This window comes from Engystomops pustulosus, unplaced genomic scaffold (assembly GCF_040894005.1).
Source record: "Engystomops pustulosus unplaced genomic scaffold, aEngPut4.maternal MAT_SCAFFOLD_130, whole genome shotgun sequence".
In the NCBI taxonomy this organism is placed as follows: domain Eukaryota; kingdom Metazoa; phylum Chordata; class Amphibia; order Anura; family Leptodactylidae; genus Engystomops; species Engystomops pustulosus.
Genome location: NW_027285011.1, coordinates 41,161 through 66,830, shown reverse-complemented (window position 1 = coordinate 66,830; position 25,670 = coordinate 41,161). Strand labels below are relative to the sequence as shown.

Genomic DNA, 25,670 nt, shown 5'->3' with positions numbered 1-25,670 from the left:
ATGTTACTATGACATCACTGGGGACATGGAGGTGTAATGTTACTGTGACATCACTGGTGACATGGAGGTGTAATGTTACTGTGACATCACTGGGGACATGGAGGTGTAATGTTACTATGACATCACTGGTGATATGTAAGTGTAATGTTACTGTGACATCACTGGGGGCATGGAAGTGTAATGTTACTGTGACATCACTGGGGACATGGATGTGTAATGTTACTATGACATCACTGGTGATATGTAAATGTAATGTTACTATGACATCACTGGTGACATGTAAGTGTAATGTTACTGTGACATCACTGGTGACATGGAAGTGTAATGTTACTATGACATCACTGGGGACATGGAGGTGTAATGTTACTATGACATCACTGGTGATATGGAGGTGTAATGTTACTATGACATCACTGGTGACATGGAGGTGTAATGTTACTATGACATCACTGGTGACATGTAAGTGTAATGTTACTATGACATCACTGGTGACATGGAAGTGTAATGTTACTGTGACATCACTGGTGACATGGAAGTGTAATGTTACTGTGACATCACTGGTGACATGGAGGTGTAATGTTACTATGACATCACTAGTGACATGGAAGTGTAATGTTACTGTGACATCACTGGTGACATGGAAGTGTAATGTTACTATGACATCACTGGTGACATGTAAGTGTAATGTTACTGTGACATCACTGGTGACATAGAGGTGTAATGTTACTGTGACATCACTGGGGACATGGAAGTGTAATGTTACTGTGACATCACTGGTGACATGGAAGTGTAATGTTACTATGACATCACTGGGGACATGGAGGTGTAATGTTACTGTGACATCACTGGTGACATGGAGGTGTAATGTTACTGTGACATCACTGGGGACATGGAGGTGTAATGTTACTATGACATCACTGGTGATATGTAAGTGTAATGTTACTGTGACATCACTGGGGGCATGGATGTGTAATGTTACTATGACATCACTGGTGATATGTAAATGTAATGTTACTATGACATCACTGGTGACATGTAAGTGTAATGTTACTGTGACATCACTGGGGACATGGAGGTGTAATGTTACTATGACATCACTGGTGATATGGAGGTGTAATGTTACTATGACATCACTGGTGACATGGAGGTGTAATGTTACTATGACATCACTGGTGACATGTAAGTGTAATGTTACTATGACATCACTGGTGACATGGAAGTGTAATGTTACTGTGACATCACTGGTGACATGTAAGTGTAATGTTACTATGACATCACTGGTGACATAGAGGTGTAATGTTACTATGACATCACTGGTGATATGGAGGTGTAATGTTACTATGACATCACTGGTGACATGGAAGTGTCATGTTACTATGACATCACTGGTGACATGGAGGTGTAATGTTACTGTGACATCACTGGGGACATGGAGGTGTAATGTTACTATGACATCACTGGTGATATGTAAGTGTAATGTTACTATGACATCACTGGGGACATGGAGGTGTAATGTTACTGTGACATCACTGGTGATATGGAGGTGTAATGTTACTGTGACATCACTGGGGACATGGAGGTGTAATGTTACTATGACATCACTGGTGACATGGAAGTGTAATGTTACTGTGACATCACTGGTGACATGGAGGTGTAATGTTACTGTGACATCACTGGTGACATGGAGGTGTAATGTTACTATGACATCACTGGTGATATGGAGGTGTAATGTTACTATGACATCACTGGTGACATGGAAGTGTAATGTTACTATGACATCACTGGGGACATGGAGGTGTAATGTTACTGTGACATCACTGGTGACATGGAAGTGTAATGTTACTATGACATCACTGGTGATATGGAGGTGTAATGTTACTATGACATCACTGGTGACATGGAGGTGTAATGTTACTGTGACATCACTGGTGACATGGAAGTGTAATGTTACTATGACATCACTGGTGACATGTAAGTGTAATGTTACTATGACATCACTGGGGACATGGAGGTGTAATGTTACTATGACATCACTGGGGACATGGAGGTGTAATGTTACTATGACATCACTGGTGACATGGAGGTGTAATGTTACTATGACATCACTGGTGATATGGAGGTGTAATGTTACTATGACATCACTGGTGACATGGAAGTGTAGTGTTACTGTGACATCACTGGTGACATGGAGGTGTAATGTTACTATGACATCACTGGGGACATGGAGGTGTAATGTTACTATGACATCACTGGGGACATGGAGGTGTAATGTTACTGTGACATCACTGGTGACATGTAAGTGTAATGTTACTGTGACATCACTGGTGACATGTAAGTGTAATGTTACTGTGACATCACTGGTGACATGGAGGTGTAATGTTACTGTGACATCACTGGGGACATGGAAGTGTAATGTTACTGTGACATCACTGGTGACATGGAGGTGTAATGTTACTATGACATCACTGGTGACATGGAGGTGTAATGTTACTATGACATCACTGGTGATATGGAGGTGTAATGTTACTATGACATCACTGGGGACATGGAGGTGTAATGTTACTATGACATCACTGGGGACATGGAAGTGTAATGTTACTATGACATCACTGGGGACATGGAGGTGTAATGTTACTGTGACATCACTGGTGACATGGAAGTGTAATGTTACTGTGACATCACTGGTGACATGGAGGTGTAATGTTACTATGACATCACTAGTGACATGGAAGTGTAATGTTACTGTGACATCACTGGTGACATGGAGGTGTAATGTTACTATGACATCACTAGTGACATGGAGGTGTAATGTTACTATGACATCACTAGTGACATGGAAGTGTAATGTTACTGTGACATCACTGGTGACATGTAAGTGTAATGTTACTATGACATCACTGGGGACATGGAAGTGTAATGTTACTATGACATCACTGGTGACATGTAAGTGTAATGTTACTATGACACCACTGGGGACATGGAGGTGTAATGTTACTGTGACATCAATGGTGACATGGAGGTGTAATGTTACTGTGACATCACTGGGGACATGGAGGTGTAATGTTACTATGACATCACTGGTGATATGTAAGTGTAATGTTACTGTGACATCACTGGGGACATGGAAGTGTAATGTTACTGTGACATCACTGGGGACATGGATGTGTAATGTTACTATGACATCACTGGTGATATGTAAATGTAATGTTACTATGACATCACTGGTGACATGTAAGTGTAATGTTACTGTGACATCACTGGTGACATGGAAGTGTAATGTTACTATGACATCACTGGGGACATGGAGGTGTAATGTTACTATGACATCACTGGTGATATGGAGGTGTAATGTTACTATGACATCACTGGTGACATGGAGGTGTAATGTTACTATGACATCACTGGTGACATGTAAGTGTAATGTTACTATGACATCACTGGTGACATGGAAGTGTAATGTTACTATGACATCACTGGTGACATGGAAGTGTAATGTTACTGTGACATCACTGGTGACATGTAAGTGTAATGTTACTATGACATCACTGGTGACATAGAGGTGTAATGTTACTATGACATCACTGGTGACATGGAGGTGTAATGTTACTATGACATCACTGGTGACATGGAAGTGTCATGTTACTGTGACATCACTGGTGACATGGAGGTGTAATGTTACTGTGACATCACTGGGGACATGGAGGTGTAATGTTACTATGACATCACTGGTGATATGGAGGCGTAATGTTACTGTGACATCACTGGGGACATGGAGGTGTATTGTTACTATGACATCACTGGTGACATGGAAGTGTAATGTTACTATGACATCACTGGTGACATGGAGGTGTAATGTTACTGTGACATCACTGGGGACATGGAGGTGTAATGTTACTATGACATCACTGGTGACATGGAAGTGTAATGTTACTGTGACATCACTGGTGACATGGAGGTGTAATGTTACTGTGACATCACTGGTGACATGGAGGTGTAATGTTACTATGACATCACTGGTGATATGGAGGTGTAATGTTACTATGACATCACTGGTGACATGGAAGTGTAATGTTACTATGACATCACTGGGGACATGGAGGTGTAATGTTACTGTGACATCACTGGTGACATGGAAGTGTAATGTTACTATGACATCACTGGTGATATGGAGGTGTAATGTTACTATGACATCACTGGTGACATGTAAGTGTAATGTTACTATGACATCACTGGGGACATGGAGGTGTAATGTTACTATGACATCACTGGGGACATGGAGGTGTAATGTTACTATGACATCACTGGTGACATGGAGGTGTAATGTTACTATGACATCACTGGTGATATGGAGGTGTAATGTTACTATGACATCACTGGTGACATGGAAGTGTAATGTTACTATGACATCACTGGGGACATGGAGGTGTAATGTTACTATGACATCACTGGGGACATGGAAGTGTAATGTTACTATGACATCACTGGGGACATGGAAGTGTAATGTTACTATGACATCACTGGTGATATGGAGGTGTAATGTTACTATGACATCACTGGGGACATGGAGGTGTAATGTTACTATGACATCACTGGGGACATGGAAGTGTAATGTTACTATGACATCACTGGGGACATGGATGTGTAATGTTACTATGACATCACTGGGGACATGGAAGTGTAATGTTACTATGACATCACTGGTGATATGTAAGTGTAATGTTACTATGACATCACTGGGGACATGGAAGTGTAATGTTACTGTGACATCACTAGTGACATGGAGGTGTAATGTTACTGTGACATCACTGGGGACATGGAGGTGTAATGTTACTATGACATCACTGGTGACATGGAAGTGTAATGTTACTATGACATCACTGGGGACATGGAAGTGTAATGTTACTATGACATCACTGGGGACATGGAAGTGTAATGTTACTATGACATCACTGGGGACATGGAAGTGTAATGTTACTATGACATCACTGGGGACATGGAGGTGTGATGTTACTATGACATCACTGGGGACATGGAAGTGTAATGTTACTATGACATCACTGGGGACATGGAGGTGTAATGTTACTATGACATCACTGTGGACATGGAAGTGTAATGTTACTATGACATCACTGGTGACATGGAGGTGTAATGTTACTGTGACATCACTGGTGACATGGAGGTGTAATGTTACTGTGACATCACTGGTGACATGGAAGTGTAATGTTACTATGACATCACTGGTGACATGGAGGTGTAATGTTACTGTGACATCACTGGTGACATGGAGGTGTAATGTTACTGTGACATCACTGGTGACATGGAAGTGTAATGTTACTATGACATCACTGGTGACATCACTGATTTCATGGTCTTATTACACTGGCGTATAGGCCTTCAAATATTTACAAATGCAGGGGTCGTGGCTGCCACGGGGCGTTCCACTTCCACCTCGAAGGCCCCCACCACATATATGAAGACGCCCGACCTCTTGTAGGGGAGGTGGGCTCCTGCCTTGATGTTTTGTAGATGCCCCCAATAAGCTCTGGTTTGTTTTTTGTCGTTTTCACAGATGCGGGACGTTCAGTTTAATCACCTAACTCGGTTCCTCGGTGCCTGCATTGATGCTCCAAATATTTGTATAGTGACAGAGTATTGCCCCAGGGGCAGTTTACAGGTAAGATGTATAAAAAAAATTAAAGGTGGTAGAGGGGCAGGATACACGATGGAAAGAGGACAACATGGGGCAAAAAACATGGAGGAACGAGGAAACCTGGGGCAGGAGACGCTGGGGAAAGAGGACAACATGGGGCAAAAGACAAGGGGGAAAGAGGACAACATGGGGCAGGAGACATGGGGGATAGAGGACAACATGGTGCAGGAGACACTGGGGAAAGAGGACAACATGGGGCAGGAGACACTGGGGAAAGAGGACAACATGGGGCAAAAGACAAGGGGGAAAGAGGACAACATGGGGCAGGAGACATGGGGAATAGAGGACAACATGGTGCAGGAGACATTGGGGAAAGAGGACAACATGGGACAGGAGACACTGGAGAAAGAGGACAATATGGGGCAAAAGACAAGGGGGAAATAGGACAATATGGGGCAGGAGACATAGGGGATAGAGGACAACATGGGGCAGGAGACACTGGGGAAAGAGGACAACATGGGGCAAAAGACAAGGGGGAAAGAGGACAACATGGGGCAGGAGACATGGGGGAAAGAGGACAACATGGGGCAGGAGACACAGGGGAAAGAGGACAACATGGGGCAAAAGACAAGGGGGAAAGAGGACAACATGGGGCAGGAGACACAGGGGAAAGAGGACAACATGGGGCAGGAGACATGGAGGAACGAGGAAACCCAGGGCAGGAGACACTGGGGAAAGAGGACAACATGGGGCAAAAGACAAGGGGGAAAGAGGACAACATGGGGCAGGAGACATGGGGAATAGAGGACAACATGGTGCAGGAGACACTGGGGAAAGAGGACAACATGGGACAGGAGACACTGGAGAAAGAGGACAATATGGGGCAAAAGACAAGGGGGAAATAGGACAATATGGGGCAGGAGACATAAGTGATAGAGGACAACATGGGGCAGGAGACACTGGGGAAAGAGAACAACATGGGGCAAAAGACAAGGGGGAAAGAGGACAACATAAGGCAGGAGACACTGGGGAAAGAGGACAACATGGGGCAAAAGACAAGGGGGAAAGAGGACAACATGGGGCAGGAGACATGGGGGAAAGAGGACAACATGGGGCAGGAGACATGGAGGAACGAGGAAACCCAGGGCAGGAGACACTGGGGAAAGAGGACAACATGGGGCAAAAGACAAGGGGGAAAGAGGACAACATGGGGCAGGAGACATGGGGGAAAGAGGACAACATAGGGCAGGAGACACAGGGGCAACAGGACAACGTGGGGCAGGAAACATGGGGGAAAGAGGACAACATGGGGCAGGAGACATGGAGGATAGAGGACAACATGGGGCAGGAGACACAGGGGCAACAGGACAACATGGGGCAGGAGACATGGAGGAAAGAGGACAACATGGGGCAGGAGACATGGGGGAAAGAGGACAACATGGGGCAGGAGACACAGGGGAAAGAGGACAACATGGGGCAGGAGACATGGAGGATAGAGGACAACATGGGGCAGGAGAAATGGTGGAAAGAGGACAACATGGGGCAGGAGACATGGGGGAAAGAGGACAACATTGGGGAGCAGACATGGAGATAGGAGGAAAACCTGGGGCAGGAGACGTTGAGGAAAGAAAACATCATGCTGCAGGGGACATAAGGTAAAGAGGACAACATGGGGCAGGAGACATGGAGGAAGGAGGACCACATAGGGCAGGAGGCATGGAGGAAAGAGGACAACATGGGGCAGGTGACATGGAGGATAGAGGACAACATGGGGCAGGAGACGTGGAGGAAAGAGGACAACATGGGGCAGGAGACATGGGGGAAAGAGGACAACATGAGGCAGGAGACATGGAGGAAAGAGGAAACTCTGGGCATGAGACATGGGGGAAAGAGGACAACATGGGGCAGGAGACATGGAAGAAAGAGGACAACATGGGGCAGAAGACATGGGGGAAAAAGGACAACATGGGGCAGGAGATATGGAGGAAAGAGGACAACATGGGGCAGAAGACATGGGGGAAAGAGGACAAAATGGGGCAGGAGACATGGTCGAAAGAGGACAACATGGGGCAGGAGACATGGTCGAAAGAGGCCAACATGGGGCAGGAGACATGGTCGAAAGAGGACAACATGGGGCAGGAGACATGGAGGAAGGAGAACAACATGGGGCAGGAGACATGCGGGAAAGAGGACAACATGGGGCAGGAGACATGGGGGAAAGAGGACAACATGGGGCAGGAGACACAGGGGAAAGAGGACAACATGGGGCAAAAGACAAGGGGGAAAGAGGACAACATGGGGCAGGAGACACAGGGGAAAGAGGACAACATGGGGCAGGAGACATGGAGGAACGAGGAAACCCAGGGCAGGAGACACTGGGGAAAGAGGACAACATGGGGCAAAAGACAAGGGGGGAAAAGGACAACATGGGGCAGGAGATATGGAGGAAAGAGGACAACATTGGGCAGAAGACATGGGGGAAAGAGGACAACATGGGGCAGGAGACATGGTCGAAAGAGGACAACATGGGGCAGGAGACATGGTCGAAAGAGGACAACATGGGGCAGGAGACATGGACGAAAGAGGACAACATGGGAGAGGAGACATGGAGGAAGGAGGACAACATGGGGCAGGAGACATGCGGGAAAGAGGACAACATGGGGCAGAAGACATGCGGGAAAGAGGACAACATGGGGCAGGAGAAATGGGGGAAAGAGGACAACATGGGGCAGGAGACATGCAGGAAAGAGGACAACATGGGGCAGGAGACATGGGGGAAAGAGGACAACATGGGGCAAAAGACAAGGGGGAAAGAGGACAACATGGGGCAGGAGACACAGGGGAAAGAGGACAACATGGGGCAGGAGACATGGAGGAACGAGGAAACCCAGGGCAGGAGACACTGGGGAAAGAGGACAACATGGGGCAAAAGACATGGGGGAAAAAGGACAACATGGGGCAGGAGATATGGAGGAAAGAGGACAACATGGGGCAGAAGACATGGGGGAAAGAGGACAACATGGGGCAGGAGACATGGTCGAAAGAGGACAACATGGGGCAGGAGACATGGTCGAAAGAGGACAACATGGGGCAGGAGACATGGACGAAATACGACAACATGGGACAGGAGACATGGAGGAAGGAGGACAACATGGGGCAGGAGACATGCGGGAAAGAGGACAACATGGGACAGAAGACATGCGGGAAAGAGGACAACCTGGGGCAGGAGAAATGGGGGAAAGAGGACAACATGGGGCAGGAGAAATGGGGGAAAGAGGACAACATGGGGCAGGAGACATGCGTGAAAGAGGACAACATGGGGCAGGAGACATGGGGGAAAGAGGACAACATGGGGCAGGAGACATGGAGGAAAGAGGACAACATGGGGCAGGAGAAATGGGGAAAAAGAGGACAACATGGGGCAGGAGACATAGGGGAAATAGGACAACATGGGGCAGGAGACATAGGGGAAATAGGACAACATGGGGCAGGAGACATGGTGGAAATAGGACAACATGGGGCAGGAGACATGGTGGAAAGAGGACAACATGGGGCAGGAGACATGGTGGAAAGAGGACAACATGGGGCAGGAGACACAGGGGAAATAGGACAACATGGGGCAGGAGATATAGGGGAAAGAGGACAACATGGGGCAGGAGACATGGGGGAAAGAGGACAACATGGGGCAGGAGACATGGGGGAAAGAGGACAACATGGGGCAGGAGACATGGGGGAAAGAGGACAACATGGGGCAGGAGACATAGGGGAAATAGGACAACATGGGGCAGGAGACATAGGGGAAAGAGGACAACATGGGGCAGGAGACATAGGGGAAATAGGACAACATGGGGCAGGAGACATGGTGGAAAGAGGACAACATGGGGCAGAAGACATGGGGGAAAGAGGACAACATGGGGCAGGAGACATGGTGGAAAGAGGACAACATGGGACAGGAGACATGGAGGAAAGAGGACAACATGGGACAGGAGACATGGAGGAAGGAGGACAACATGGGGCAGGAGACATGCGGGAAAGAGGACAACATGGGGCAGGAGACATGGGGGAAAGAGGACAACATGGGGCAGGAGACATGGAGGAAAGAGGACAACATGGGGCAGGAGAAATGGGGGAAAGAGGACAACATGGGTCAGGAGACATGCGTGAAAGAAGACAACATGGGGCAGGAGACATGCGTGAAAGAGGACAACATGGGGCAGGAGATATAGGGGAAAGAGGACAACATGGGGCAGGAGACATGGGGGAAAGAGGACAACATGGGGCAGGAGACATGGGGGAAAGAGGACAACATGGGGCAGGAGACATGGGGGAAAGAGGACAACATGGGGCAGGAGACATGGTGGAAAGAGGACAACATTGGGGAGCAGACATGGATAAAGGAGGAAAACCTGGGGAAGGAGACATTGAGGAAAGAAAACATCATGCTGCAGGGGACATGAGGTAAAGAGGACAACATGGGGCAGAAGACATGGAGGAAGGAGGACAACATGGGGCAGGAGACATGGTGGAAATAGGACAACATGGGGCAGGAGACATGGTGGAAATAGGACAACATGGGGCAGGAGACATGGTGGAAATAGGACAACATGGGGCAGGAGACATAGGGGAAAGAGGACAACATGGGGCAGGAGACATGGTGGAAAGAGGACAACATGGGGCAGGAGACATGGTGGAAATAGGACAACATGGGGCAGGAGACATAGGGGAAAGAGGACAACATGGGGCAGGAGACATGGTGGAAAGAGGACAACATGGGGCAGGAGACATGGTGGAAAGAGGACAACATGGGGCAGGAGACATGGTGGAAAGAGGACATCATGGGGCAGGAGACACAGGGGAAATATGACAACATGGGGCAGGAGACATAGGGGAAAGAGGACAACATGGGGCAGGAGGCATAGGGGAAATAGGACAACATGGGGCAGGAGACATGGTGGAAAGAGGACAACATGGGGCAGGAGACATGGTGGAAAGAGGACAACATGGGGCAGGAGACATGGGGGAAAGAGGACAACATGGGGCAGGAGACATAGGGGAAATAGGACAACATGGGGCAGGAGACATAGGGGAAAGAGGACAACATGGGGCAGGAGACATGGTGGAAAGAGGACAACATGGGGCAGGAGACATGGTGGAAAGAGGACAACATGGGGCAGGAGACATGGTGGAAATAGGACAACATGGGGCAGGAGACATAGGGGAAAGAGGACAACATGGGGCAGGAGACATGGTGGAAAGAGGACAACATGGGGCAGGAGACATGGTGGAAATAGGACAACATGGGGCAGGAGACATGGTGGAAATAGGACAACATGGGGCAGGAGACATAGGGGAAAGAGGACAACATGGGGCAGGAGACATGGTGGAAAGAGGACAACATGGGGCAGGAGACATGGTGGAAAGAGGACAACATGGGGCAGGAGACATGGTGGAAAGAGGACATCATGGGGCAGGAGACACAGGGGAAATATGACAACATGGGGCAGGAGACATAGGGGAAAGAGGACAACATGGGGCAGGAGGCATAGGGGAAATAGGACAACATGGGGCAGGAGACATGGTGGAAAGAGGACAACATGGGGCAGGAGACATGGTGGAAAGAGGACAACATGGGGCAGGAGACATGGGGGAAAGAGGACAACATGGGGCAGGAGACATAGGGGAAATAGGACAACATGGGGCAGGAGACATAGGGGAAAGAGGACAACATGGGGCAGGAGACATAGGGGAAATAGGACAACATGGGGCAGGAGACATGGTGGAAAGAGGACAACATGGGGCAGGAGACATGGTGGAAAGAGGACAACATTGGGGAGCAGACATGGATAAAGGAGGAAAACCTGGGGAAGGAGACATTGAGGAAAGAAAACATCATGCTGCAGGGGACATGAGGTAAAGAGGACAACATGGGGCAGAAGACATGGAGGAAGGAGGACAACATGGGGCAGGAGACATGGTGGAAATAGGACAACATGGGGCAGGAGACTTGGTGGAAATAGGACAACATGGGGCAGGAGACATAGGGGAAAGAGGACAACATGGGGCAGGAGACATGGTGGAAAGAGGACAACATGGGGCAGGAGACATGGTGGAAATAGGACAACATGGGGCAGGAGACATAGGGGAAAGAGGACAACATGGGGCAGGAGACATGGTGGAAAGAGGACAACATGGGGCAGGAGACATGGTGGAAAGAGGACAACATGGGGCAGGAGACATGGTGGAAAGAGGACATCATGGGGCAGGAGACACAGGGGAAATATGACAACATGGGGCAGGAGACATAGGGGAAAGAGGACAACATGGGGCAGGAGGCATAGTGGAAATAGGACAACATGGGGCAGGAGACATGGTGGAAAGAGGACAACATGGGGCAGGAGACATGGTGGAAAGAGGACAACATGGGGCAGGAGACATGGGGGAAAGAGGACAACATGGGGCAGGAGAAATGGGGGAAAGAAGACAACTTGGGGCAGGAGACATGGGGGAAAGAGGACAACATGGGGCAGGAGACATAGGGGAAATAGGACAACATGGGGCAGGAGACATAGGGGAAATAGGACAACATGGGGCAGGAGACATGGTGGAAAGAGGACAACATGGGGCAGGAGACATGGTGGAAAGAGGACAACATTGGGGAGCAGACATGGATAAAGGAGGAAAACCTGGGGAAGGAGACATTGAGGAAAGAAAGCATCATGCTGCAGGGGACATGAGGTAAAGAGGACAACATGGGGCAGAAGACATGGAGGAAGGAGGACCACATAGGGCATGAGGCATGGAGGAAAGAGGACAACATGGGGCAGGAGACCTGGAGGAAAGAGGACAACATGGGGCAGGAGACATGGGGGAAAGAGGACAACATGGGGCATTAGAAATGGGGGGAAGAGGACAACATGGGGCAGGAGACATGGGGGAAAGAGGACAACATGGGGCAGGAGACATGGGGGAAAGAGGACAACATGGGGCAGGAGACATGGGGGAAAGAGGACAACATGGGGCAGGAGACATGGGGGAAAGAGGACAACATGGAGCAGGAGACATGGGGGAAAGAGGACAACATGGGGCAGGAGACATGGGGGAAAGAGGACAACATGGGGCAGTAGAAATGGGGGGAAAGAGGACAACATGGGGCAGGAGACCTGGAGGAAAGAGGACAACATGGGGCAGGAGACATGGGGGAAAGAGAACAACATGGGACAGGAGACATGGGGGAAAGAGAACAACATGGGGCAGGAGACATGGGGGAAAGGGGACGACATGGGGCTGGAGACATGGGGGAAAGAGGACAACATGGGGCAATGGACATAGGGGAAATAGGACAACATGGGGCAGGAGACAAGGTGGAAAGAGGACAACATGGGGCAGGAGACACTGGGGAAAGAGGACAACATGGGGCAGGAGACATGCGGGAAAGAGGACAACATGGGGCAGGAATGAAAGTGGGAGAACAAAAAGACAACAAGGAGGACGGCGCCTCGCGTGATATCGTCGGGGAAGTGAAAAAGGTAGGTAAAGGGTGTGCTCACCTGTTGAGCACTTGTAAAAGTGCAGTAAGGAAGGAGGGAAATAGGGTATCCACTCCTTAATCGGGTCTCCAATAATGGTATCTTGAGCAGCTCCCACTTACTCCAGTGACCGGTATCCAACGGAAACCGTAATGGTGTGTAAATTAAAGAAGCAAAGGTTTTTGAGTATGTGCGGGTGCGCTAACAACCAGATTAGGAGATGAGAGGTATACAATAATCCAATGGTATACAATAATTGGAAAAAGGATCGGATAAGATAAATTATGTGTATTTTTAATAGATACAGCAGTAAAAGAAATCCAATGGATCCATTGGATTTCTTTTACTGCTGTATCTATTAAAAATACACATAATTTATCTTATCCGATCCTTTTTCCAATTACTGTATACCATTGGATTATTGTATACCTCTCATCTCCTAATCTGGTTGTTAGCGCACCCGCACATACTCCAAAACCTTTGCTTCTTTAATTTAAACATGGGGCAGGAGACATGGGGGAAAGAGGACAACATGGGGCAGGAGACACGGGGGGGAAAAAGGACAACATGGGGCAGGAGACACAGGGGAAAGAGGACAACATGGGGCAGGAGACATGGGGGAAAGGGGACGACATGGGGCAGGAGACATGGGGGAAAAAGGACAACATGGGGCAGGAGACATGCGGGAAAGAGGACAACATGGGGCAGGAGACATGGGGGAAAGGAGACGACATGGGGCAGATCAGTTAACTTTTGAGCAGGGCCATGGTGTTAAACACGAGGCAGTGCGTTGACATAAGGTAGAGAGGGAGTGGCAAACAAAGGACAGGTGAAAAATTTTGGACATAAATTGGGGCGGGGGGGGGATTGGGTTTGCCTGGTATGATTTAGGACAGTCTCAGTAGTGGATTGAAGAATTATAAGGGTGAAGAGCTATCTCTATTCTCTTTATAGGATATTTTGGAAAATGATAGCATTAACCTTGACTGGATGTTCCGAAACTCCCTCATCAATGACATAGTAAAGGTGAGTGGAGATCTGTATTGCCGCTTCTTTAAGATGAGCCACCCTGAGGCTGGTGACGGGCTACAGATCATGTCCTATGTTCAGGAGCTCACATGTCCATGACTAGTGAGGGCACCCAAACTCCTCCTTACCTCGTGCTTGTGGATATTAACAGTGCATCCAAATGAAAGAAATGGTCCCGACACTTCAACAGCTGAAAAAGGCTCAGGAGGGCCGAAACGCGTGCTGAATATTACTTGGATGCTTTATGACAAACTGGACCTAGAATACAAAGAAGTTAGAAGCTGCCTCCATGTGCCGGGACCATTTCTTTGACCAGACTTCTGACATCTGATGCGCTGCTGAGGAAGCCCCTCCCACTTGTATTTTCTCTCATGCTTTTGCCTCTTCAGGGGATGTGTTTCCTTCACCGCAGCATCATTGGATCTCATGGTAACCTGAAGTCCTCCAACTGTGTGGTGGACAGCCGTTTTGTGTTGAAGATCACCGACTATGGGCTGGCCAGCTTCCGCTCCACCTGTGAGGCCGATGATGTCTACGCCTTGTATGCCAGTGAGTGTGAATGTCCCTTCACCTTCCTGCCTTGTCATCTCATCCACACCCTCAGCTACAACAATAAAACCCTAACCTGATCACTGGAGATGAGACCTTCGCAGGAGCACTGTGGTATCTACAAACATGTAGTTAATAGAGGGCGACCCTACCCTGACAAAAGTTACTTGGTAGGTAAACTGTGTAGGTAGGTGATTAGTGTCACAGTAAAAAGATTTATGGCAGGTTATTACCCACCCCCATATGACAGCTTTATATCATAGAGAGGAGTGGTCACTGTGTATGGGGGGTGTAGTCACAGAGGGGTCAGAGCACCCATGCTGACCCCTGACCACTGCTGGCTATGATAGAAAGGTGTCAGGACACAGGACATGGCAGCTCGCTGTGTATGGGGGGTGTAGTCACAGAGGGGTCAGAGCACCCATGCTGACCCCTGACCACTGCTGGCTATGATAGAAAGGTGTCAGGACATGGCAGCTCGCTGTGTATGGGGGATGTAGTCACAGAGGGGTCAGAGCTCCCATGCTGACCCCTGACCACTGCTGGCTATGATAGAAAGGTGTCAGGACACACAGAACATGGCAGCGCGCTGTGTATGGGTGGTGTAGTCACAGAGGGGTCAGAGCACCCATGCTGACCCCTGGCCACTGCTGGCTATGATAGAAAGGTGTCAGGACACACAGGACATGGCAGCTCGCTGTGTATGGGGGGTGTAGTCACAGAGGGATCAGAGCGCCCATGCTGACCCCTGACCACTGCTGGCTATGATAGAAAGGTGTCAGGACACACAGGACATGGCAGCTCGCTGTGTATGGGGGGTGTAGTCACAGAGGGGTCACAGCGCCCATGCTGACCCCTGACCACTGCTGGCTATGATAGAAAGGTGTCAGGACACACAGGACATGGCAGCTCGCTGTGTATGGGGGGTGTAGTCACAGAGAGGTCAGAGCACCCATGCTGAACCCTGACCCCTGACCACTGCTGGCTATGATAGAAAGGTGTCAGGACACACAGGACATGGCAGCTCGCTGTGTATGGGGGGTGTAGTCACAGAGGGGTCAGAGCACCCATGCTGACCCCTGACCACTGCTGGCTATGATAGAAAGGTGTCAGGACACACAGGACATGGCAGCTCGCTGTGTATGGGGGGTGTAGTCACAGAGGGGTCAGAGCGCCCATGCTGACCCCTGAGCACTGCTGGCTATGATAGAAAGGTGTCAGGACACAGGACATGGCAGCTTGCTGTGTATGGGGGTGTAGTCACAGAGGGGTCAGAGCACCCATGCTGACCCCTGACCACTGCTGGCTATGATAGAAAGGTGTCAGAACACACAGGACATGGCAGCTCGCTGTGTATGGGGGGTGTAGTCACAGATGGGTCAGAGCGCCCATGTTGACCCCTGACCACTGCTGGCTATGATAGAAAGGTGTTAGGACACACAGGACATGGCAGCTCGCTGTGTATGGGGGGTGTAGTCACAGAGTGGTCAGAGCACCCATGCTGACCCCTGACCACTGCTGGCTATGATAGGTGTCAGGACACAGGACATGGCAGCTCGCTGTGTATGGGGGGTGTAGTCACAGAGAGGTCAGAGCACCCATGCTGAACCCTGACCCCTGACCACTGCTGGCTATGATAGAAAGGTGTCAGGACACACAGGACATGGCAGCTCGCTGTGTATGGGGGTGTAGTCACAGAGGGGTCAGAGCACCCATGCTGACCCCTGACCACTGCTGGCTATGATAGAAAGGTGTCAGGACACACAGGACATGGCAGCTCGCTGTGTATGGGGGGTGTAGTCACAGAGGGGTCAGAGCGCCCATGCTGACCCCTGACCACTGCTGGCTATGATATAAAGGTGTCAGGACACACAGGACATGGCAGCTCGCTGTGTATGGGGGTGTAGTCACAGAGGGGTCAGAGCGCTCATGCTGACCCCTGAGCACTGCTGGCTATGATAGAAAGGTGTCAGGACACACAGGACATGGCAGCTCGCTGTGTATGGGGGGTGTAGTCACAGAGGAGTCAGAGCACCCATGCTGACCACTGCTGGCTATGATAGAAAGGTGTCAGGACACAGGACATGGCAGCGCGCTGTGTATGGGTGGTGTAGCCACAGAGGGGTCAGAGCACCCATACTGACCACTGACCACTGCTGGCTATGATAGAAAGGTGTCAGGACACACAGGACATGGCAGCTCGCTGTATATGGGGGGTGTAGTCACAGAGAGGTCAGAGCGTCCATGCTGACCCCTGACCACTGCTGGCTATGATACAAAGGTGTCAGGACACACAGGACATGGCAGCTCGCTGTATATGGGGGGTGTAGTCACAGAGGGGTCAGAGCGTCCATGCTGACCCCTGACCACTGCTGGCTATGATACAAAGGTGTCAGGACACACAGGACATGGCAGCTCGCTGTGTATAGGGGGTGTTGTCACAGAGGGATCAGAACACCCATGCTGACCACTGCTGGCTATGATAGAAAGGTGTCAGGACACACAGGACATGGCAGCTCGCTGTGTATGGGGGGTGTAGTCACAGAGGGGTCAGAGCACCCATGCTGACCCCTGACCACTGCTGGCTATGATAGAAAGGTGTCAGGACACACAGGACATGGCAGCTCGCTGTGTATGGGGGGTGTAGTCACAGAGGGGTCAGAGCACCCATGCTGATCCCTGACCACTGCTGGCTATGATAGAAAGGTGTCAGGACACACAGGACATGGTAGCTCGCTGTGTATGGGGGTGTAGTCACAGTGGGGTCAGAGCGCCCATGCTGACCCCTGACCACTGCTGGCTATGATAGAAAGGTGTCAGGACACACAGGACATGGCAGCTCGCTGTGTATGGGGGATGTAGTCACAGAGGGGTCAGAGCATCCATGCTGACCACTGCTGGCTATGATAGAAAGGTGTCAGGACACAAGACATGGCAGCTCGTTGTGTATGGGGGGTGTAATCACAGAGGGGTCAGAGCGCCCATGCTGACCACTGACCACTGCTGGCTATGATAGAAAGGTGTCAGGACACACAGGACATGGCAGCTTGCTGTGTATGGGGGATCTAGTCACAGAGGGGTCACAGCACCCATGCTGACCCCTGACCACAGCTGGCTATGATAGAATGGTGTCAGGACACACAGGACATGGCAGCTCGCTGTGTATGGGGGGTGTAGTCACAGAGGGGTCAGAGCGTCCATGCTGACCCCTGACCACTGCTGGCTATGATAGAAAGGTGTCAGGACACACAGGACATGGCAGCTCACTGTGTATGGGGGATGTAGTCACAGAGGGGTCAGAGCGCCCATGCTGACCCCTGACCACTGCTGGCTATGATAGAAAGGTGTCAGGACACACAGGACATGGCAGCTCGCTGTGTATAGGGGGGTGTAGTCACAGAGGGGTCAGAACGCCCATGCTGACCCCTGACCACTGCTGGCTATGATAGAAAGGTGTCAGGACACACAGGACATGGCAGCTCGCTGTGTATTGGGGTGTAGTCACAGAGGGGTCAGAGCACCCATGCTGACCCTTGACCACTGCTGGCTATGATAGAAAGGTGTCAGGACACAGGACATGGCAGCGCGCTGTGTATGGGTGGTGTAGTAACAGAGGGGTCAGAGCGCCCATGCTGACCCTTCACCACTGCTGGCTATGATAGAAAGGTGTCAGGACACACAGGACATGGCAGCTCGCTGTGTATGGGGGGTGTAGTCAAAGAGGAGTCAGAACACCCATGCTGACCACTGCTGGCTATGATAGAAAGGTGTCAGGACACAGGACATGGCAGCGCGCTGTGTATGGGTGGTGTAGTCACAGAGGGGTCAGAGCATCCATACTGACCACTGACCACTGCTGGCCATGATAGAAAGGTGTCAGGACACACAGGACATGGCAGCTCGCTGTGTATGGGGGGTGTAGTCAAAGAGGAGTCAGAACACCCATGCTGACCACTGCTGGCTATGATAGAAAGGTGTCAGGACACACAGGACATGGCAGCTCGCTGTATATGGGGGGTGTAGTCACAGAGGGGTCAGAGCGTCCATGCTGACCCCTGACCACTGCTGGCCATGATAGAAAGGTGTCAGGACACAGGACCTGGCAGCTTGCTGTGTATGGGGGGTGTAGCCACAGAGGGGTCAGAGCGCCCATGCTGACCCCTGACCACTGCTGGCTATGATAGAAAGGTGTCAGGACACACAGGACATGGCAGCTCGCTGTGTATGGGGGTGTAGTAACAGAGGGGTCAGAGCGCCCATGCTGACCCCTGACCACTGCTGGCTATGATAGAAAGGTGTCAGGACACACAGGACATGGCAGCTCGCTGTGTATGGGGGTGTAGTCACAGAGTGGTCTGAGAGCGCTCATGCTGACCCCTGACCACTGCTGGCTATGATAGAAAGGTGTCAGGACACACAGGACATGCTGTGATAGCTCGCTGTGTATGGGGGTGTAGTCACAGAGGGGTCAGAGCTCCCATGCTGACCCCTGACCACTGCTGGCTATGATAGAAAGGTGTCAGGACACACAGAACATGGCAGCGCGCTGTGTATGGGTGGTGTAGTCACAGAGGGGTCAGAGCACCCATGCTGACCCCTGACCACTGCTGGCTATGATAGAAAGGTGTCAGAACACACAGGACATGGCAGCTCGCTGTGTAGGGGGGTGTAGTCACAGAGGGGTCAGAGCGCCCATGCTGACCCCTGGCCACTGCTGGCTATGATAGAAAGGTGTCAGGACACACAGGACATGGCAGCTCCCTGTGTATGGGGGTGTAGTCACAGAGAGATCAGAGCGCCCATGCTGACCCCTGGCCACTGCTGGCTATGATAGAAAGGTGTCAGGACACACAGGACATGGCAGCTCGCTGTGTATGGGGGTGTAGTCACAGAGGGGTCAGAGCGCCCATGCTGACCCCTGGCCACTGCTGGCTATGATAGAAAGGTGTCAGGACACACAGGACATGGCAGCTCCCTGTGTATGGGGGGTGTAGTCACAGAGAGATCAGAGCGCCCATGCTGACCCCTGGCCACTGCTGGCTATGATAGAAAGGTGTCAGGACACACAGGACATGGCAGCTCGCTGTGTATGGGGGGTGTAGTCACAGAGGGGTCAGAGCGCCCATGCTGACCCCTGAGCACTGCTGGATATGATAGAAAGGTGTCAGGACACAGGACATGGCAGCTTGCTGTGTATGGGGGTGTAGTCACAGAGGGGTCAGAGCACCCATGCTGACCCCTGACCACTGCTGGCTATGATAGAAAGGTGTCAGGACACAGGACATGGCAGCTCGCTGTGTATGGGGGGTGTAGTCACAGAGGGGTCAGAGCACCCATGCTGACCCCTGACCACTGCTGGCTATGATAGAAAGGTGTCAGGACATGGCAGCTCGCTGTGTATGGGGGATGTAGTCACAGAGGGGTCAGAGCTCCCATGCTGACCCCTGACCACTGCTGGCTATGATAGAAAGGTGTCAGAACACACAGGACATGGCAGCTCGCTGTGTATGGGGGGTGTAGTCACAGAGGGGTCAGAGCGCCCATGTTGTCCCCTGACCACTGCTGGCTATGATAGAAAGGTGTTAGGACACACAGGACATGGCAGCTCGCTGTGTATGGGGGGTGTAGTCACAGAGGGGTCAGAGCACCCATGCTGAACCCTGACCCCTGACCACTGCTGGCTATGATAGAAAGGTGTCAGGACACACAGGACATGGCAGCTCGCTGTGTATGGGGGTGTAGTCACAGAGGGGTCAGAGCACCCATGCTGACCGCTGGCTATGATATAAAGGTGTCAGGACACACAGGACATGGCAGCTCGCTGTGTATGGGGGTGTAGTCACAGAGGGGTCAGAGCGCTCATGCTGACCCCTGAGCACTGCTGGCTATGATAGAAAGGTGTCAGGACACACAGGACATGGCGGCTCGCTGTGTATGGGGGGTGTAGTCACAGAGGAGTCAGAGCACCCATGCTGACCACTGCTGGCTATGATAGAAAGGTGTCAGGACACACAGGACATGGCAGCTCGCTGTATATGGGGGGTGTAGTCACAGAGGGGTCAGAGCGTCCATGCTGACCCCTGACCACTGCTGGCTATGATACAAAGGTGTCAGGACACACAGGACATGGCAGCTCGCTGTGTATAGGGGGTGTTGTCACAGAGGGATCAGAACACCCATGCTGACCCCTGACCACTGCTGGCTATGATAGAAAGGTGTCAGGACACACAGGACATGGCAGCTCGCTGTGTATGGGGGTGTTGTCACAGAGGGGTCAGAGCATCCATGCTGACCACTGCTGGCTATGATAGAAAGGTGTCAGGACACAAGACATGGCAGCTCGCTGTGTATGGGGGGTGTAATCACAGAGGGGTCAGAGCGCCCATGCTGACCACTGACCACTGCTGGCTATGATAGAAAGGTGTCAGGACACACAGGACATGGCAGCTTGCTGTGTATGGGGGATCTAGTCACAGAGGGGTCACAGCACCCATGCTGACCCCTGACCACAGCTGGCTATGATAGAATGGTGTCAGGACACACAGGACATGGCAGCTCGCTGTGTATGGGGGGTGTAGTCACAGAGGGGTCAGAGCGTCCATGCTGACCCCTGACCACTGCTGGCTATGATAGAAAGGTGTCAGGACACACAGGACATGGCAGCTCACTGTGTATGGGGGATGTAGTCACAGAGGGGTCAGAGCGCCCATGCTGACCCCTGACCACTGCTGGCTATGATAGAATGGTGTCAGGACACACAGGACATGGCAGCTCGCTGTGTATGGGGGGGTATAGTCACAGAGGGGTCAGAACGCCCATGCTGACCCCTGACCACTGCTGGCTATGATAGAAAGGTGTCAGGACACACAGGACATGGCAGCTCGCTGTGTATGGGGGTGTAGTCACAGAGGGGTCAGAGCACCCATGCTGACCCTTGACCACTGCTGGCTATGATAGAAAGGTGTCAGGACACAGGACATGGCAGCGCGCTGTGTATGGGTGGTGTAGTAACAGAGGGGTCAGAGCGCCCATGCTGACCCTTCACCACTGCTGGCTATGATAGAAAGGTGTCAGGACACACAGGACATGGCAGCTCGCTGTGTATGGGGGGTGTAGTCAAAGAGGAGTCAGAACACCCATGCTGACCACTGCTGGCTATGATAGAAAGGTGTCAGGACACAGGACATGGCAGCGCGCTGTGTATGGGTGGTGTAGTCACAGAGGGGTCAGAGCATCCATACTGACCACTGACCACTGCTGGCTATGATAGAAAGGTGTCAGGACACACAGGACATGGCAGCTCGCTGTATATGGGGGGTGTAGTCACAGAGGGGTCAGAGCGTCCATGCTGACCCCTGACCACTGCTGGCCATGATAGAAAGGTGTCAGGACACAGGACCTGGCAGCTTGCTGTGTATGGGGGGTGTAGCCACAGAGGGGTCAGAGCACCCATGCTGACCCCTGACCACTGCTGGCTATGATAGAAAGGTGTCAGGACACACAGGACATGGCAGCTCGCTGTGTATGGGGGTGTAGTAACAGAGGGGTCAGAGCGCCCATGCTGACCCCTGACCACTGCTGGCTATGATAGAAAGGTGTCAGGACACACAGGACATGGCAGCTCGCTGTGTATGGGGGTGTAGTCACAGAGTGGTCTGAGAGCGCTCATGCTGACCCCTGACCACTGCTGGCTATGATAGAAAGGTGTCAGGACACACAGGACATGGCAGCTCGCTGTGTATGGGGGTGTAGTCACAGAGGGGTCAGAGCACCCATGCTGACCCCTGACCACTGCTCGCTATGATAGACAGGTGTCAGGACACACAGAACATGGCAGCGCGCTGTGTATGGGGGTGTAGTCACAGAGGGGTCAGAGCGCCCATGCTGACCCCTGACCACTGCTGGCTATGATAGAAAGGTGTCAGGACACAGGACATGGCAGCTCGCTGTGTATGGGGGGTGTAGTCACAGAGGGGTCAGAGAGCCCATGCTGACCCCTGACCACTGCTGGCTATGATAGAAAGGTGTCAGGACACAGGACATGGCAGCTCGCTGTGTATGGGGGGTGTAGTCACAGAGGGGTCAGAGAGCCCATGCTGACCCCTGACTACTGCTGGCCATGATAGAAAGGTGTCAGGACACAGGACCTGGCAGCTTGCTGTGTATACGGGTGTAGTCACAGAGGGGTCAGAGCACCCATGCTGACCCCTGAGCACTGCTGGCTATGATAGAAAGGTGTCAAGACACAGGACATGGCAGCTCCCTGTGTATGGGGGGTGTAGCCACAGAGGGGTCAGAGCGCCCATGCTGACCCCTGACCACTGCTGGCTATGATAGAAAGGTGTCAGGACACACAGGACATGGCAGCTCGCTGTGTATGGGGGTGTAGTAACAGAGGGGTCAGAGCGCCCATGCTGACCCCTGACCACTGCTGGCTATGATAGAAAGGTGTCAGGACACACAGGACATGGCAGCTCGCTGTGTATGGGGGTGTAGTCACAGAGTGGTCAGAGCGCTCATGCTGATCCCTGACCACTGCTGGCTATGATAGAAAGGTGTCAGGACACACAGGACATGGCAGCTCGCTGTGTATGGGGGTGTAGTCACAGAGGGGTCAGAGCACCCATGCTGACCCCTGACCACTGCTCGCTATGATAGAAAGGTGTCAGGACACACAGGACATGGCAGCTCGCTGTGTATGGGGGGTGTAGTCACAGAGGGGTCAGAGCGCCCATGCTGTCCCCTGACCACTGCTGGCTATGATAGAAAGGTGTCAGGACACACAGGACATGGCAGCTCGCTGTGTATGGGGGGTGTTGTCACAGAGGGGTCAGAGCGCCCATGCTGACCCCTGACCACTGCTGGCTATGATAGAAAGGTGTCAGGACACAGGACATGGCAGCTCGCTGTGAATGGGGGGTGTAGTCACAGAGGGGTCAGAGCGCCCATGCTGACCCCTGACCACTGCTGGCTATGATAGAAAGGTGTCAGGACACACAGGACATGGCAGCTCGCTGTGTATGGGGGGTGTAGTCACAGAGAGGTCAGAGCGCCCATGCTGACCCTTGACCACTGCTGGCTATGATAGAAAGGTGTCAGGACACACAGGACATGGCAGCTCGCTGTGTATGGGGGGTGTAGTCACAGAGGGGTCAGAACACCCATGCTGACCACTGCTGGCTATGATAGAAAGGTGTCAGGACACACAGGACATGGCAGCTCGCTGTGTATGGGGGGTGTAGTCACAGAGGGGTCAGAGCACCCATGCTGACCACTGCTGGCTATGATAGAAAGGTGTCAGGACACACAGGACAAGGCAGCTCGCTGTTTATGGGGGGTGTAGTCACAGAGGGGTCAGAGCGCCCATGCTGACCCCTGACCACTGCTGGCTATGATAGAAAGGTGTCAGGACACACAGGACATGGCAGCTCGCTGTGTATGGGGGGTTTAGTCACGGAGGGGTCAGAGCACCCATGCTGACCCCTGACCACTGCTGGCTATGATAGAAAGGTGTCAGGACACACAGGACATGGCAGCTCGCTGTGTATGGGGAGTGTAGTCACAGAGGGGTCAGAGCGTCCCTGCTTACCCCTGACCACTGCTGGCTATGATAGAAAGGTGTCAGGACACACATGGCATGGCAGCTCACTGTGTAAAGGGGATGTAGTCACAGAGGGGTCAGAGCACCCATGCTGACCCCTGACCACTGCTGGCTATGATAGAAAGGTGTCAGGACACACAGGACATGGCAGCTCGCTGTGTATGGGGGATGTAGTCACAGAGGGGTCAGAGTGCCCATGCTGACCCCTGACCACTGCTGGTTAAGATAGAAAGGTGTCAGGACACATAGGACATGGCAGCTCGTTGTGTATGGGGAGGTGTAGTCACAGAGGGGTCAGAGCGCCCATGCTGATCCCTGACCACTGCTGGCTAAGATAGAAAGGTGTCAGGACATAGGACATGGCAGCTCGCTGCATATGGGGAGTGTAGTCACAGAGAGGTCAGAGCACCCATGCTAACCCCTGACCACTGCTGGCTATGATAAAAAAGGTGTCAGAACACAGGACATGGCAGCTCGCTGTGTATGGGGGGTGTAGTCACAGAGAGGTCAGAGCGCCCATGCTGACCCCTGACCACTGCTGGCTATGATAGAAAGGTGTCAGGACACACAGGACATGGCAGCTCGCTGTGTATGGGGGGTGTAGTCACAGAGGGGTCAGAGCACCCGTGCTGACCCCTGACCACTGCTGGCTATGATAGAATGGTGTCAGGACATAGGACATGGCAGCTCGCTGTGTATGGGGGTGTAGTCACAGAGGGGTCAGAGCGCCCATGCTGACCCCTGACCACTGCTGGCTATGATAGAATGGTGTCAGGACATAGGACATGGCAGCTCGCTGTGCATGGGGGGTGTAGTGTCAGAAAGGTCAGAGCGCCCATGCTGACCCCTGACCACTGCTGGCTATGATAGAAAGGTGTCAGGACACACAGGACATGGCAGCTCGCTGTGTATGGGGGGTGTAGTCACAGAGGGGTCAGAGCGCCCATGCTGACCCCTGACCCCTGACCACTGTTGGCTATGAAAGAAAGGTGTCATGACACACAGGACATGACAGCTCGCTGTGTATGGGGGGTGTAGTCACAGAGGGGTCAGAGCACCCATGCTGACCCCTGACCACTGCTGGCTATGATAGAAAGGTGTCAGGACACACAGGACATGGCAGCTCCTTGTGTATGGGGGGTGTAGTCACAGAGGGGTCAGAACACCCATGCTGACCACTGCTGGCTATGATAGAAAGGTGTCAGGACACACAGGACATGGCAGCTCGCTGTGTATGGGGGTGTAGTCACAGGGGGGTCAGAGCACCCATACTGACCCCTGACCCCTGCTGGCTATGATAGAAAGGTGTCAGGAC

The 25,670-nt window shown here is 51.7% G+C and overlaps 1 protein-coding gene across 1 annotated transcript in view; it reads left to right on the top strand.

Moving 5' to 3' along the window:
* NPR2 (natriuretic peptide receptor 2) overlaps nucleotides 1-25,670 on the top strand; it is a 156,964-nt gene that overhangs the window by 100,281 nt on the left and 31,013 nt on the right. Inside the window, exons 11-13 of the mRNA XM_072131743.1 lie at nucleotides 5,570-5,674; nucleotides 14,131-14,202; nucleotides 14,595-14,754. Coding sequence (XP_071987844.1) covers nucleotides 5,570-5,674; nucleotides 14,131-14,202; nucleotides 14,595-14,754 — 337 coding nt within the window. The remainder of the gene's footprint in view (nucleotides 1-5,569; nucleotides 5,675-14,130; nucleotides 14,203-14,594; nucleotides 14,755-25,670) is intronic.